Raw genomic sequence first — 17055 nt, forward strand, 5'->3', positions numbered from 1 at the left:
TACAAACAGCTTTCTAAATTGAGTATTTTTTATCCTCAGCTTCATGCTCAAACATATTTATCTCCATGAAGCTTCTCAGCTAAATATATCAAAGGAATAGACTGGCAAAGGGAATCTGCTGTGATGGCTTTGTAAAAGTTTTGTCTAAAGCAAAAGCTTGTCTGATTATTCTTAACTGACTCTAAACTTGATCTTACGCTCCCTATTCTCATGTTTAGTTATTCTCTCACTTGAGCAGATGTGTACACAATTGAAAAACTTTGTCTAAGTTAAGATTCAATCAGATTTTAAATTTTCTTACATTGAAGGAATTGAAAGATATTCAAGGCAACACAAAAGAGACTCATATAGGCAGCCACAAAAGCCAAGCACTAGGCAGAAACTGATGTCACAAGACTGAATTGTCCAAACAGGAATAAAGATACTTTTTTGTTGCTTTGAAGCAAGGTTAAGGTTTAGTATCCTCAAATCCCAAATTATGCACTTCAGACCTTCCAAAGATCTCAAATCCTAAAGAGATGTTGCTAAGGGCAGAGCAACCTTTTCTCCAACTCTCTAAATCAATTTTAACCTATAAGCAATAGATAAACAATGGAAAGGGATAGTACATCTAATTTCATCTCCTCTCAAGACTGAATTGCGGAGAGAGAACTGTACTCCATTTTTCAGAGAATCAGTCAAAACAGATTCTTGTGGGCAATTCAAACTGGTAGCTTTTTTGCCCATACATACACAGGTGTCTCAAATGCTCCTGATCTGGCAATTGATGTGAGATTCTGTGCTGAAAACCAATTTAGAGATTTAAACAAATTGCGATTTCAGCTGTATCCAGTATCTCAAGAATTCATCTCATTCTCTATTTCAGTGTTAAAATACAATTAATTGCATTTTTTCAAGCTATTATGTTAGTTTGCTCATCCTATATTTTTGTTTTATTTTTATTTCAGGTCAATTTACTAAAAACATATAAAGTTTCACAACAGCCAATATAATTTAAGAGACATCTATATGGAAAAGGAAAGCGACAAAACAATCTGTGCTTTGCACTAGCATGTTCAGTAAGTGATTCTGTTAAGTGATGTAAAATGCACTCAGTCTCATTATCAGAAACAGTTACTTTACCTTTCTGAAAAGGAGGAAAAAAAAAAGTTTTCAACATTCATAATATCTATCTGTCTAATGCACATTTTCCAGCTGGTTCTGTTGGATGCTAAATTTTAGCCCCTGGAAGCACAAATCTCTTCTAAACATAAAAGATTTCTATTTGAACAAAATGGGTGAGCAGATGACCAGCTGCTCCTCAGGCTTACTGCATTTTCTTTGGCAAGGATAACAATGGGCAACAGGAGTTTTCTTTTCAAACCCCCAAAATATAAAAATTAAATGAAAAATAAAAGCAAACAAACAAAAACCCCAAACCCCAAACAATAAAAAACCCAACCCATTAAAAAAAAAAAAAAACAAAAAAACAAACTAAAAACAAAAAAAAACCCAACCAAACAAACAAAAAAAACCCCAAAAAAAAACCCCAAAAAAACCACAAACAACCAAGCAGACTAATAAATTATCTTGGATGAGTAATTAACAGGTCCATTACGCTGCTGTTAACTAATTCAGAAACTGCATACTTATCTATAGAAGTCTTCTAGAAGTCAGGTGGATTTTCAAGATAGTTTAAGATACTTAAGAGCACACCTTTAATTGAGACTTGCTAGACTATTTGTATTTAAGCTTTTATGGAAGCTTTGAAATTATGTCCTTAATTTTTCTAAGGTTCTGAGTACTCAGACTTCCACAGGAGATGCGCCTGTGTCCTACTTGTCTGAAAACTATAGAACAACTTTATCAGTACTTTCTCAACTTCCTCAGTGCTTTCTGGATTTCTTACAACTGCAACCTGTGACTTTAAAAGAAAGTTTAGACTTTATCTAAAGGAAACAATGCTGGCCTCATCAAAAGACAAACTCTGATGAATCCAGCCACAAATACAGAAAGAGCTCTTAATTTTCTTTTATTTATTTTTTTTGGAATTGTAATGACTTACACTAAGAACTGCTGAGTCTTCAAGGGCTTCCATAGACAGCTCCTTGTTTGGAGTTTTAAGGACAGTAAAATATGACTCACAGATTGACTGAAAGCCTGGCTTTAGTTTACATCTGGTTTAGGTTTAGGAATCTGCATGCGGCATAGCTGCACCAATTAACCCTTTCAGTGATAACAGAATAAGCAGATGGAACTTGTGGTTGTACAGTTGTTAATAAGAAGGCAAATGTAAAGATTTAATTTGGTTAAAATAATACCTCTTTCTGTAAAGGTAGGTGGTAGAGATAACTGGAGGACTGACCCAAACCACTACTGTTGCTATATTATTTTGCTTGAGTGATTTGGCATTTTTTTTATAGAAGACTGAATGAATTTTTTCATCAGAATATGGATCATACAAGAAAAAGGATCTATTTTATAATTGGGAAATATCTTTATTCACATTTGTAGCAAAACTATTGACAGAGAATGACAAAACCACAAATATTTCAAATTGTCTTAGAACAGAAAGTTTTTGATGATGCAATGAATTCAAACTCCAAAGACTACAGTTTTTTCTCATTTCAATTGTCTCTACTCCAGCTCCACCTTCTCTTGAAACTTAAAATATCAGTGTATAAGCACATTAAAAAAACTTTCTGGGAAATCTCTTAGGATACACTTCATTTCAACAACCTTCAGTTTTTTAAAAGACAGATCACCAGATTAGGCTCAAGGCCTTTCCTTAACTGGAAAATCTGTCTATCCTTAGATTTCCCCTCTCCTCCTTTAGGAGAGGACAGTCAAATTTAGAAGATCAGTTCCTTCAATTTCTTCCACTTGAAGTGGGGCCCTAAATGGCTTAAGGCTGCTCAAGTGTGTTAATTGAAGTTGCAATTAATATCACTCTTACTTCTCACCAAGAAGTTGCCAAAGTCTTAGATCCATAATGAGAACTGTGATGGAATACAGACTTGAGAATATGAAAAGGTACAAGGATACGTGTGTGTGTGAGAGGGGGAAATAGAATCCTACATTTTTTTTTTATTTTAGTCTGAAAGCATTAACATTACTTATTAGAGAACTAATATGGGATGCAATCTTATTTTGCAAATTAATCCCTGCACCCTAGACACAGATTTGACCATGAAGAGGAAAATTCCATCTCAAACTACAGCTCAGCTGAACTCTCAGGGTTGGGAACTCTTTCTAGGTATTGAGGATAACATTTACTGAGGCAAGAGGAATGACTAGCAAGCCTGTTGCTGTCCAAACTCTCTCAATTGCACATTGACACCATCCCAAACACAACCTTTGAAAACCTTTTTATACCACAAGATGGTACTTCCCATTCTCTTATTCACACAGCAGGTGTTAAACACAAGAGCACCTAAATAGCTCTACAACTAGCAGGTCCAAACTGAATAGGTAACTTTCAGTGACCATAAGAAGCACTGAAAAAAATAGGCAATATGTATTTTTCCAAGATACTCCGGGGTTTTTCATGGACATACTTTAAAATACAAAGTGTTCTGCAAATGCTTGACACTTTATAAACATTCTCAGTCACATTTATTCCAAATCAGGGAGATGTACTGGGCCACACAGCCTAGCTGCTTTTGGATGGAGAATATTCAATGAGCTGTAAACACTCAGAGGAGGAAAAGAAAGCATCACTACAAAAATAATGTTTAATTATGATAATTATTGCTTGTAGTTAGTTTCCAATTAAATATATTAAATATGACATTATGACATATAAACAAGCACTGAATTCAACTCTATTTCATAGCAATCTGCATTTCATTGTACTATTAATCTCTTCTTCTAGTCAGATTTACTTTTGGCCTGACATTGTTTCTAATTCCCTTTTAGCCGAGCTTCAGTGAAAGTTTTGCAATAAGTGACAAATGATGAATTAGTTTCTGATTAGCAAGAATAAACTTAATGTTGTAAGGCTAGAATGCTAATGTGTAGCCAAAGAATAGCTTCTAAACATTTTTAGCTTGCCATAATTCCATAACTCTTAATGTCATTTTAGTGTTCTAGTTCTTTCCTAAACCAAATACGTCTGGAAGAATTTCATCCACATCCATCGTGGATTTGGGCCACAAATCCAGCATTTTCCTAAACCAAAATTGTACCTTAAGAGAGTGTCAGAGCAAAGAGGGTTAGAATCTTAATTGATTTAATACACGTTTTCCACAACTTTCTGCTCTACCTGGAGCACTCTGAAGTGTCTAGAAAAACATACTGATACTAATAGTTATATAACAGAGGTCCTAATCAGTGAGTGCCACACACTGCTCCTGTGACCCTGGATGCCCAATTTTCTCTACATGGTGAGTTGATTTAAGTCATGTGGCAAGTACTAAAGTTTCTTCTGTGGAATGACATAGGAACAGAAGTCATTGCTTGGCATGACTGCATCAAGGAACGTTGCTGACAGCCAGGAGAGATCAAAAGCAGATCAAGTTGCTTAACAAACTATATGTCACTGAAGTAAAAAAGGCTAAAGTGGGAATCCTGGAGAGCTGTGAAATCTAGGAGCAACAGATGGAGCCAAACTCACTTGATTTGTTAGTAAGAGGATCTACTTGTTCTTTGGTCTTCTATCTTACGAAAAAAAATTAAAAAAATAAAAAAAAAAATCTGGTATACAACTGTTATCCTTTGGATCTGTATTATTTAAAAAAACAAAATTTCTATCTTACTCATCTTGGAACAGGCACATGCGACTCCAACTCCTTGGGACTTGCACTTTTAATCTGAAATACTAGAGGAGATTTTCTTTTCCAAAATTTTATAAACTGCCAAGGCATAGAGTTCATAAACACTTGAAAATGGACAATAGCCTTGATAGTCAAAAGGGAAGAAAGCATACTTTTTTTTTTTAATAATAACTGTCCTCTACTTTGTGGATATTCTGTTGAGGTTTTTTAAATTTTATGAAAGATCTTTCTGAAATAAAATTTACCTTTGAATAATGATCACAGAATGTTTTCTAAGACAGCAATAAAATATCTGCAAAGACTTTTTTCCTGGGTGAATCAATACCTCCTTCCCACATTGTAATTATCATGATCTTACTGCATGGTTTTCAGCTTATTTGAAACTAACATTAAACTGTTGATACTGCCTGTATCAGTATTGTCTACAAGTTTCAGTTTCTCAGTGACAAAGAACAAATCAAACATCCACCCTCACCAAATGATGAAATCCACTCACAAAATCTTCCATCTAATTATTGATCAATCTAAGTCAAGGTTGCAGTCCACATCACAGTATAAAATTCTAATGTATTCTGGCCACTTATTTCTATGCCTCTAAAGTCAGTGTTTCCCAGGAATAATCAATACTTATTTAATCACATTGACTTCAAAAGAATAAGTTCATATTAAGAGTTTTGTCAGAATTTTCTCAGCATCATACAACCCTTTTCCTGTTCAAACATGAGATTCCACATGTTCATTAGTAAATCTGGTAGTGTACTTAAAGTAAATGAAAATAACCCCTTTTAAGTATTTTTACACATTCTGTTAAAACTTGTACTCTATTTAGAAATTATTGTCATTGAGACAGGCTATTCTATCTCACTGAAATAATCAAAACAATTAAGCTATCAGAATACACAGAATTTTTAGTGTATTACTAAACTTTAATACTACTGCTCTTGTGGTCATGAAATCTTTTACCACAAATGGTTTTTAAATTATTTTGCCACTTTTCTTTGAAAAAGAAAGTCAACACAAAGCATTTTGCATATCTGGAGACTATTAAGAAGTCATCACTGGTATTTCAGTCTGGTGTTGAAACTGTCACTTCATATTCAGGATAGGATGAAGCTGCTGGTGCTGTCCCCAGAAACGTTTGTACCAAATGCAATAGGGAAAGAGCAACGGTGCTTGTAGTTATTCTTCAGTTTCATTAACTACAAAACAGACTGACAACAGTCTGGAGCTTAAGGGTTGGATTGGAAGCACAGAAAAAATTCAACTGCAATCTGAAGGCAGATTGAAGCGTGTAATTTCCATTTTTACAGAACCCCTGCTTTGATCACTGCACAGTGTGGATTTATTCCACAAGAGATTTATGTCTGTGTGCAAATTTCAACTTTGATGTGAAAATATTCAACCACTCATGTACAAAAACCCATTTTTGGTGAATTTGTGAGGAATTTGTGAGGAAATGTATATTTGTTAATATGCACCTGAATTCAAGTACCTTTTTGAAATAAAACCTAAGTATCTTTCTTCTACATGTGCAAGCTTAGATGTCAGTTCTGAGATTGTCTGGAAGTTGCAAGAAGTATAGAAACAAATTTTTGTGACTGAATTCTGAGACTTTTGCCCCCTAGATTATCCAGGAGCAGTAAATGGATGATACTACTGTTCATTCCTCAGTGTCACCCTGAATGACTTTGATACAACTTTAAATACTAAAAATACTAAATAAATACTCAAAATGTTTAATTTTTTTTTTTTTAAATATCCAAACAGAAAGTTTGATAGGAGCAAGAAGAGAAGGTCAGATATCATTTGGTAACCATGTTACGTTTTTGTTGTAATAGAAAACCTCCCATTCTAGGTCGTCCAGGGATTAATGGATTACCAAACCATTCCTAGGTCTCTAGAGGCATGGCATTTAAGAGCAGCAGGGCAACATTAATATCACTCCTCGATTTGTATCTCTCCCTCAAAGATTTAGCACAGTAACATAACTGACCAATTTTGCAGAGACTTTTTGCAAAAATATTGAAGATCGTGGATCACTTGTGCAAACTACTCTTCCTTAACAAATTCAGCGTTTAGATCCCCATGTTAATAAGAAATATATGATAAATATTCTTCATTGAAGTTTAGCAAACTGAATTCACTTACAGAAAACATTTCATAGGAGGAGAAAAAATACTTCCTTTGCATATTACTGTTCAGTAAAGTCCAGATATTTCAAGTGTCTTTAACAATGTCATACATATTATTTTATCTGCTAGATAGTATTTAGATCTGGTTATAAATCTTTTTTTTTTTTTTTTATCATGGACATGGTCCAACAATTTGCAATGCTTTTTATGGTCAAAGATTTGAAATCAGCTTACACAAAGGGAAAACTAAATTAGTTTTTTGGTTTGAAACGAAAGATTTAACCTAACTGTTTTGATGCTGTTTAATTTAAAAACTTCTTACAGGTTACCTACAGAAAATTATGTATTATGGCATAAATGGTCACAGAAAAGCAAACTAAAGAAGCAAACTAATAATTGAGAAGTTAAAAATACACAATTATTTTTACTGTATCATCTAATTTCTCAAAATAATACAAACAAGAATAGAAGAGATATAATAGTAACACAAAATTATCATTTAATCTTGGTTCAGTACCTCGCAAATCTTTCTTCATTTTGCGGAGATCTTTTTGAAAATCATCAAACTTCAGTTGTGAAGCCTGGAAGAGATCTTGTGGGTCCGGAAGAGGAAAGATGCATTGTTCTCTTCCTGCATCCTGACAATAAAAGAAATTAACAGTTACCTAGTGCTCATTATTTTTCTTCTATATTAAAATATATAACTGAAAGCACAGAGAATATTTGTACATATTTCTGCATCTTACTAGCAGAAGAACAAATTTAGTAAGTTGGGTTGTTTAATCTGAATTTAAAAGAGGTAATTTTAATTTTCACTCACCTCATCAAAATTACGCAAATAATATGAGACAATGTACGATAGAAGACTTCTGCTGTTGTCCTGTATAGAAAAGGATAGTTTGCTGTGTTACTGAAACTCACAGAAAAAAAAATCAGAAAAGATAATTCCGATAAATAAAATATTTCATGTATAAAAAATACTTTGTTGGTTTGGTCCCTTCACTAAAAAAAAAAAAAAAAAAAAAAAAGAAAAAAAAAAAACCAACCCAAAACTCAAAACATACAAAAAAAACCACCCAAACAAAAAAAAAAAAAAACCAAAAAAAAACCAAAAAAAAACCCCATACCCTGAAGTTCCATTTAATCATTAAATAAAACAAAGAAAGAAAAAACACTCATGTAACACACTCCTGATTTTTTTAATGCTACCTTATTGCAAACCACACCCTCACGTTCTGAAATTTCCCAAGAAGGAAAAGAGAAATTGTTTCTGGGTTCATGTATATACAAGTTCTTTTGCAACACTACAAATATAACCAAAGCAAAGTTAAATTAAACAAAGAAAGTTATTCTGAAAAATGGAATTTGGGGGGCTGGGGAGCATTGGGGGTTGAGGGAGCTTTTTAATTGCTTCTCCTCTGTAATACCTCTAATGAAACTTCAGCAAAGAATATTCCATTTGAAGAGAATTTCTGACAGAATTAAATTTTCAGATATTTTCAGAAATATTTTCAGAAAAGGATTTTGTAAGAATTTTCCTGACTGATCAGTCACAAACTGAAAATGTATCTTGCAACTGAAAGCTTAATAGTCATAATATTTCCAGCAAATTATGTACTGGAGTCTTGAGTTACCGAACTAAATTTAGTGTGCCTAAATTTCCTACTGATCAGAGCTCTAAAACTGGTGATGTCTTGGCTCTAGAGTCAATTTGAAGGTGCAGCTAGAGTAAGCTGCTCTAAACGTGTTGTACTGAAGTTCCATTCACATCACTGCCCCCTTGGTTTTCCAAAGAAATCAGCATGCAAGAAGGAAGTTCCTCCGCCCATTTAACAAGCTTTAACAAGGCAAATGGCTGACATGCTCTCTCAACCCAGGGTTAAAGCTCTGCTCACATGACCTAATCCAGCAGCTAAAAAATGTATATTTAGTGAGGGACCAAGAAGGGAAACCAACTCTTTTTTCTGCCTTTGCAGAACTGAAGATCTTGACAGTGACTCGCCAGACAGCAACAAATTTTAAGGCTCAAGAGTTATTGCTATAATCTGTCACATTGAGATAAGGTTTTTCATTAGCCATAGAAACTCTAAGATTGTTTCCTTGTAAACAAAATCAGGTATTTAAATGCAACCCCAAACTGATTAACCTAAGACAAAAAGTGCTGGTAACACACAAATTACAGTTTAGCACTGAGAAAGAAAAAAACACTACTTATTCTCTTTCCTGAGATGACTACACTAGACAAATCTTGAATCAAGAAGTCTTTTACCCAGGTAGCTGCATGTTCCAATGTCAAATACAAACTGTGTAATCATGGTGTTCATAAAGAATGAATTTTGGGTTATCCCAAATGCTCTGGATGCCTATTCAATCATTTTCAGGAGTGACATTTTTCCCTTCACAAATATTTTGAATCAGCATGGAACTCCTTCCACTTCCGTAATAAACTTTTAACAGTAAGATCATAGTATTGCTTCTAATTACAACAGAAGTTGGAACTATGAAGTGTGCTGAAAGTCAAACGTATATCAGACTAAGAACTAAAACATAATTTTAAGTATTTTTTGTTTGTACAGTAGTGAAAAGAGATTATTAATTTTCATAATACTACAGAAATGCATCCAGCTCTAGAAGTGTGATCAGATAAGCATAGTAACAAAAGAAGTCCCTTGTACATGCCTTCCTAAGCTCCACACCATTCACTCAGAAACAAAGTAATTTTCAGAGAATTTAACCTTCTCAGGCCTTCAGGAAGTCTCGAATAACTTACACTGCTCTTGACATCTTTCAGTTTTGGCAGGATATCTAGTCCAAACCCATCAGCCTGTCCTCGTGTCCTGTTTCCACCATTCATGTAATTTCCAAAGGCAAGAACCAAACCCAGAACCCTCATAACTCCTGATTCATTCTTCAATGTCTAAAATACAGAGAAAAAAAAATTCTGTTCCAAGTTCCATTAATGTTTATGGTTAATGAGCAGATTTGTTGATGCTGTGTTAGAAATAGTACTTGTATAAAGACTCAGATAAAGGAAGTTACCTTCTACTGCAAGACGCAGAAGTAGAAAAATGTTAATATGCAATTTTATATGAATGGAGAATGTTATCTCCAAAATGGATACTTAGAAAAAAATAAGAGAAAATCTGTACAGTATTACCAGACATGATCTGTTAAGAAAAACAAAATAGTAATCAACTGATACTGACATTGTGAATGGCATATTTAATTTCAGAGAAAATTTATCAACAAGTTCATAAAACACTCAGATTGAACAATTAAAAATTTTAATCAAATAAAAGATATTGCATAGTAAAACATAAAGCAGTTGAAATGGTTTTAAGTCATTAAAATACTGATTAAACCTGCATTTTAAAGCTATGTATTTGTTTTTCATGGGACTGCAAAATTCCAGCAATCTCTTCTGACTAGATACAACATTGCTACATCTAGATACCAGAGATATTACGAAGTTGCACATTTCTCAACACAAGGATAGCTGAACTGGCATTCCGTTGAAAAAGAGTGGTAATGGTGACTGTAAAGAGAGAAGATTTTGTTTTAACAAAAGGAGAAGGTGCACTGTTTTCCAGAGACTGATACACACTGATGGAAAAAGCATTATATAATTTAGTAGCAAAAGATAATCTTAAAATTCACTTTGATGTTAAAATACAATCATAAAATGTGCTATTCTGCTATCCTTCAGATTTTAAATATTTAAATTACCTGAGTAATAAAGTGAAAATTTTTGAAATATGAGTAAAGCTTAACAAGATTAAAACTCAGAAATTTAGATCTATTTTTTCACAGAGCACAACGCACCTCACAGAGTTTCTGTAACAATTCAAGTTTGCGACGGATTGAGCCAATGCTTTCTGAAAATGTTGATTGGAACAGGATGCAAAACACACGTTCTGAGAAGTTGGGAATCAGTGAGAGCTCATAGAGGAACCTGAAGATTTAAAAAAATTGTTTGAGGCACTGTCAGTAGGTACAGGCTTGCGGGGTTTTTTATACGTATTTTACTACAGCAGAGAAAGTTTTCTGAAGTGAGCAAAACTGCTCTATCATAAGTATGTTCTTACTGTTCTGGCTTATCCAAAGACTTGGCATTTTCTTTTTCCTTGGATGCCTTGCTATGCTTTTCTATTTTTTCCAGTTCATCTGATTGTGCTCTCTGAAAAAAAGGAAAAAAAATAACAAAAAATGGTTGTGACTAGTCAAACAACAGAGATAAATATTCCTTTGTAACAAATCAAATTCATATATTTTTCTTTTATTTCTAGCATCTGCTTATAGAAAAAACTATTAGAGTCCACAAAGTATATAGTCCACAATGTTTAACTAGATCTGATGGAGAATAGAATATCTTACAAATCATAATATTGACTACTAGCAGTCTGCAAAGTATCGACTCATTCAATGATGCACTGAGACAATGACGTCCATTCCCAATTCCTCTTCTTTGCTCATTTACAAAGGGTTTGAATTGAAGGACTCAAGAGGAGAGTTATATTTCTCTTCACAAATTTGTTGGGTTACATTTGAATGTGATCGGATCTTTAAATATGTATTTAAATAATACTTTTTTTAAAATAAATGAAAACTTTTTTGTGTTGTTTACTGCAGTTTAAATGTTATTTGGGATTTGAAAAAACACTTAGGAAAAAACCCATATTTGATTTGTAATGGAACTATCATACATATAATACATGAGAACTACTGCATAATTCTTTGAAGTAAAATGAATTTCATTTTTATCTTAATAAGCAAAAAAAAAAAAGTACATATAAACTGCCTAGCTTCTTGAAGAGCTCTGTGGCAAACTGTGAAATCTCTCCTTCAATATTCCAATCAATAGAAACTGAGCCTCAGATTTTTGTGTGCTCCAAGCTATGGTAAAATTTTTTTCCAAACAGTAGTACTGGTAAATGGAATGGCAGGGAAAGGAATAAAAGTGGAAAGAAAATTTCTCCTTCTGATCATTCTTTGGACAATTATAACAGTTTCCAAGAGAGATCCAAAACATTAAACTGCCCAAGAATTAAAAAAAAAAAAAAGTGTATCTACCTTTATTCCTTAAAAAAAAAAAAAAAATTATACTCATTTTTTAACTTTCTCCACCACAGAACTTGAAGACAACAGTGGAATATTATGTTCTAATCATTCAGATAATGGCAAAGTGTAAGATATGCTGCACCTGCATTCTCTCTTGAACGCTTTTGCAGGGTTAGCAGAAGAGGGATAGAGCTGTTTCAAATCATAATGTCTGCTCCATCAGGAACATGAAACCAGAAATTTGGGTTTGGACACTTTTTCTGAGATTGTTGAACAACTTCCCATATGAAAAGGCTGAAAATACTGATGTGAAATAGAAAGATGAAGAGATTGAAGAGTCATATAGCAAAAGCCCTTCAAAGTTTCTCATTACTTAAAGAAGCCTGGAAATGACTGCAAAGCCAACTGTCTATGATGTCACAAATCCTAGTATTTAGTCAGCATTTCTGTGGATGTTCTTCAAAGGTCATCTCTAAAGTCATCTGATCTTATATAGTAAACACTTCAACAGATTGGAAATATTGCAAAAATATTTTTTGTCCAGTAATAAACTTTGTTCTGGACACTAAGAAATTAAATTCGTGGCAGTACTTATATCAAAGATTATTAGAATAGCTGAGGTTTGAAGGGACCCCTGGAGACTGTCTAGATGAACACTGACACAAAGCAGAGGCAGCAAGAAAAGCTTGCTCAGTACCATGTCCTGCCAGGTTTTGAATATCCCCAAGGATGGAGACCTGATGACTTCTCTAGGCAGCCTGTTCCAGTGTTTTAAAGTCAGTGACATAGTCAGGAGGCCCACTATGTCTTGTCCTTATGCTGGGCATCCTGGGTCTAGATCTGTGTTCTTTACTCCCCCTCCCCAGTCAGATATTTGTACACACTGGTAAGATTCCTCTGAGCTTTTTCTTTTCCAGACTGAGCAACCCCAGCTGTCTCTCAGCCTCTCCTTGTATAACACTTCTCCAAGTCTTTAACCATCACCGTTGCTTTGTGCTAGCCTTGCTCCAATATGTCACTGCCTTTTGCCCAGGAGAGGCCACACCTGCACACAGCACCCTAAGCATGGTCCCTCTAGTGCTGAGCAGGTCACTTCCCTTGACCTGTTTGGGCCTCCCTTTATCTGCTTGTTTACGTGGCATCAGGCCTTTCTCAGCTAACAAGGGCTAGGCTGAAGCTTATTCACCAGTTTTTAATTTTAGAATACTGGCAGTGGCCCATTCATAACACTTAGTTACGTGAATTCCCTACCTCAGTTTTACTTCAGTGTGAGGAAAGAAACTTGGGGATTCATCCTCTAAAAGTACTTTTCTGCATAAAGTCAAGGCAGACATAGGCTCTGTGAATACAATTACTGTAGCAATTGTTTTTTGTATAATGCTATCCTGAGAAGAAGAATGTTTCCAAGATACTTGGATCAGAAAATTTAATCCATTTTTAATCCTATCTTAGAAGACTCTTCCAGAGACAGGATGAGGACTAGAAAAAGACAACTAACTGCAGAAGTATTAACTTAAATATTGCGTGTGCTGTTGCAGAGAAGGCTTGGGTTTGGTTTTGTGTTAAAAATGTTGATGTAAATGGGACATGGCCACACTTAATCTAGAACACTCTTACCCAGGTGAGAGTTAAAAGAAAAGGAAGTTTCCATCACTTATCAAATCAATAAGAACTCTCTTGGAAACAGGTGAAATCTACAGATTTTAGAAGCTGGAAGGGTAGCATTGTTCCAGTAGTCACGTCATCAGAGCCACACAGGTCTAGGTGTGCAAATGACGTGACTATAGGAAAAGCTATTTTATTTATTCAACTTACATTTCAAAAAGTTCATTTATTCAATTTACACTTGTAAATTTTTGAAAAAAAATTTAGCTTTTTGTAAAAGTAAACAAGTTCGCATACTAACAACTCAAATTAAGTTCCATTATTTCTGACCAGTCTTTAAATTATCTTCACTTCTGTTAAACTGAAGGAAGATCGCTTGACATTTTTTTCATAACAGTTAAAGAGAAGTAAGTATTTTAGCATGGAGCATAAAACTAAATGGTTATTTGCAAATATTTTAGAATAAATACTCAGATCTTTCTCTCTCCCGGCCTTCTACACAGACTGAAATATTAGAGTGCTTATCACAGCAATCTATCACATACATGCATGTTCAAGCTCTCAATATTTCTCCACCAAATCCCACGGGCAAAGGTTAGGCAGACTCCCTATTCCTTATTTAAGCTATTACTCTCAGGTTGTGTATGCAAAGAAGTAACAACTGTCAGAGATACAAAGGCTGAGCATGATCCACTCACGGGCAGGCCAGAGCAAAACTCAACAGAGAAAGTTTACACCCTTCACCAAAATCAAGAAGTTGAAGTATACAATCCAAGCTCAGAATCAAACCTGAATTTCAAGTCACTAATTATGGCTCAGGTATCCAGAATTGTGATTGATGGGTACTTTAAATTCTGACAGAAAAGGAATACTGTGTCTATTGCATAAGTATTATCAAAGATAATGTCTCAGAATTTTACCAGCGTTCTTTTTTAAAAAATGCCTATTTGTTCTCCAATTTACAGATGGATATTTTTTAAAAAAGCTTTTATACTGGCCTCCAAATTTGTTTTGAGAGAACACATTCAATAAATACTTCTCATAAAAGTCATTAACCTGATTGCATTAGCACCTATTTAAATGTCACTGCTCTTTCTTTCCTTGAATTTTAGCTAGATATAGATATATAGCATCAGAAGTGGAAAAAATAATAATGTACTAGAATTTGATATTAACAATATCTAAAATCAGACAGCATAAATCTGAATTAAATTACTGCAAAAATATTCTACTTCAGTTTAATTCTTTTCCCATTTTTTTCCAGAGTATGAGTTTAGCCTGTACTTGCTCTTACCAAAATTCATAAGGGCCCTTTTTCCATCTCACAACATAAATCTTATACATTTCCTGGTTAGCTTTTTCTTTCCTTACAACAGAATCTTAGCTCTGAGTTGAGATCAGTTTAAATGTATGGAATTTTATTTTTTGCAAACTTGACTTTAAAAGTTTGTGTTATATATTTCAAAACCATTGAGTGAGTTGTCTAAGAAATTTTGTCAACAGTAGATGAAACAAGGATATACAGAGATACCCTGGTTAATAATAAATATCATATTATTTTCAAGCTGGATCATCAGAACTCAAGTACAATTTATAGGCTTTGCCAAAAAAAAAAAAAAAAAAAAAAAAAAAAACACATTGTAATTGCATTGTAATTGCTAGTTTAAAATAAGAAAAAACAAATCACAAGAAATAATTGAGGAGAAAGTTTGAATCTTAACGGCACTCAGACTTCTGGATGCCCTTTCTCTTCTGTAAAGGCATTTTGAGGTATTTGAAAGCATTGACCTAAGTCTTTTAAAGATAAAGCCAGTGTGGTCAATTTACTGGCAACCTAATTATGAAATTATACATTTTTTTTGTGATGTAAAAAGGGAAAATTCATAGATGAAAGATAATAAATTTTTCGATTGCATTTTTAATCCATTTTTATACAACTGTTTTCATGATATAGCAAAGATGCAAGCAGAAGCAGACATACCTTGTCTCAGTGATACTTAAGCTACAACCCCAGCTGCTAAGAGGCAATCTGTTTGCAAAGGAAACATTCACTGATTTGCCAGTTGCTACATTTCTCATCACAACCAATATGTCCTAACACCCTACAGCAACTTGAATGAATTTTACCTGCCTTCTCTCTAATTATAGCTATCACCTGATTGCATTGTTATTAGAGAATTTGGAAAAGCATATTTAAGTAACACTTCCACATGTAGTTTCATCTACAAAGAGTCTCCTATTAAAACTGTCTAGATATTGAAACATAATTAATTATCAACACGTATTTAAACAACTCTTCACAAAGCAAACTACCTAAAAAAACCTAAGAGCTATTTGACTGTACAGTACAATGCTGCATTAACACAGTCTTTCTCACTTAATATAATTCTACTTAATAATATTAAATAAATTATTGAGGGCTTGGGTCTTTGGTGGGGTGTGGGCTTAGTTTGTAAAAAGTCACTAAGATATATACAATATCTCTGTGGTTTAACAGGAGTTTAATTCCTCAGTAAACAGGAATTGAACCCTCACGACCGTGGCTTTTGAAATTAGGGTGTGTTTAGGTTTGGAGACTGCCCAAATTTCATTCACATTTAAGAAGGGAAAGCACTAAGCCAGACACATGCAATCAGAAAAAATGATTACATTCTGAAGGAAGACTGTAAAACAAATGCTCCCATATGTTCCATACAGATCAAATAGGAAGACTGAGGACTAGTACAGTGGTATTTAAATATCCAGCAAAAAAAATCTCAATCCAATAAAAAACCCCTAAGAACTAAAAATTAAGTTAATGGCTACGAAGTAAATACTGCAAAGTTATTCCCACTTACAACACAGGATGAGATTGAGAAATAGGGGAGGAATCAAACATGCCAGGCTCTCTGGTACCACCCATTACTTACAACAGTTATTGAACAATATTGTTATAATTAGTGAAGCTAGCAAGGAAAGAAAATGCAAGGTCTAAAGTGTTTTGACAAAAGGCTGAAAGGAAAAAAAGAAAACAAAAGTCAACTAAAAAGAAAGCTTCTTTCAAGACAGAGTTTCATTAAAAAGAAGATCCAGGATTAAAATTCAGGTTCCCTTATAAAATCCTATCCAAGTAAACGGAGGACTTTTCTTGTAATCTGTTTGGTTTTTGGTTGTGGTTTTGGTTTTTTTTTCTGTCTTCTACCCAAGCAAATATAATAAAGTTGGACTGGTCTGTTTTCTATTCAAAGCAAAGAAAAATATTAGACATTCAAAAATTTTAGTCTTTCCTGAGATTTACACATGGTGTTTTCCTTAATCAGGACATTTCCTAGACATTTTCTGTAATAAGTGAAGGTAATTACAAAATGGACACAATGACATTTGGTTATTTTAATGAACTGCAAATTTGCAAATAATCCATTATATTCGGATTCTGAAGTATATTAGAGATGACATTTAGTAAACATTTGAAAAGTTTTAGTACATTATCAACATAAGAGGAATATATTTTCAAACCAACATGAAAA

The 17055-nt window shown here is 33.9% G+C and overlaps 1 protein-coding gene across 1 annotated transcript in view; it reads right to left on the reverse strand.

Annotated features, from left to right (window-relative positions):
- Positions 1–17055, reverse strand: part of FMN2 (formin 2) — a 152665-nt gene that overhangs the window by 50226 nt on the left and 85384 nt on the right. Inside the window, exons 9-13 of the mRNA XM_041469982.1 lie at positions 10972–11063; positions 10709–10838; positions 9657–9803; positions 7707–7766; positions 7404–7524 (exon numbers count right to left, since the gene is read on the reverse strand). Coding sequence (XP_041325916.1) covers positions 7404–7524; positions 7707–7766; positions 9657–9803; positions 10709–10838; positions 10972–11063 — 550 coding nt within the window. The remainder of the gene's footprint in view (positions 1–7403; positions 7525–7706; positions 7767–9656; positions 9804–10708; positions 10839–10971; positions 11064–17055) is intronic.

This window comes from Pyrgilauda ruficollis, unplaced genomic scaffold, assembly GCF_017590135.1.
Source record: "Pyrgilauda ruficollis isolate IOZ18807 unplaced genomic scaffold, ASM1759013v1 scaffold24, whole genome shotgun sequence".
In the NCBI taxonomy this organism is placed as follows: domain Eukaryota; kingdom Metazoa; phylum Chordata; class Aves; order Passeriformes; family Passeridae; genus Pyrgilauda; species Pyrgilauda ruficollis.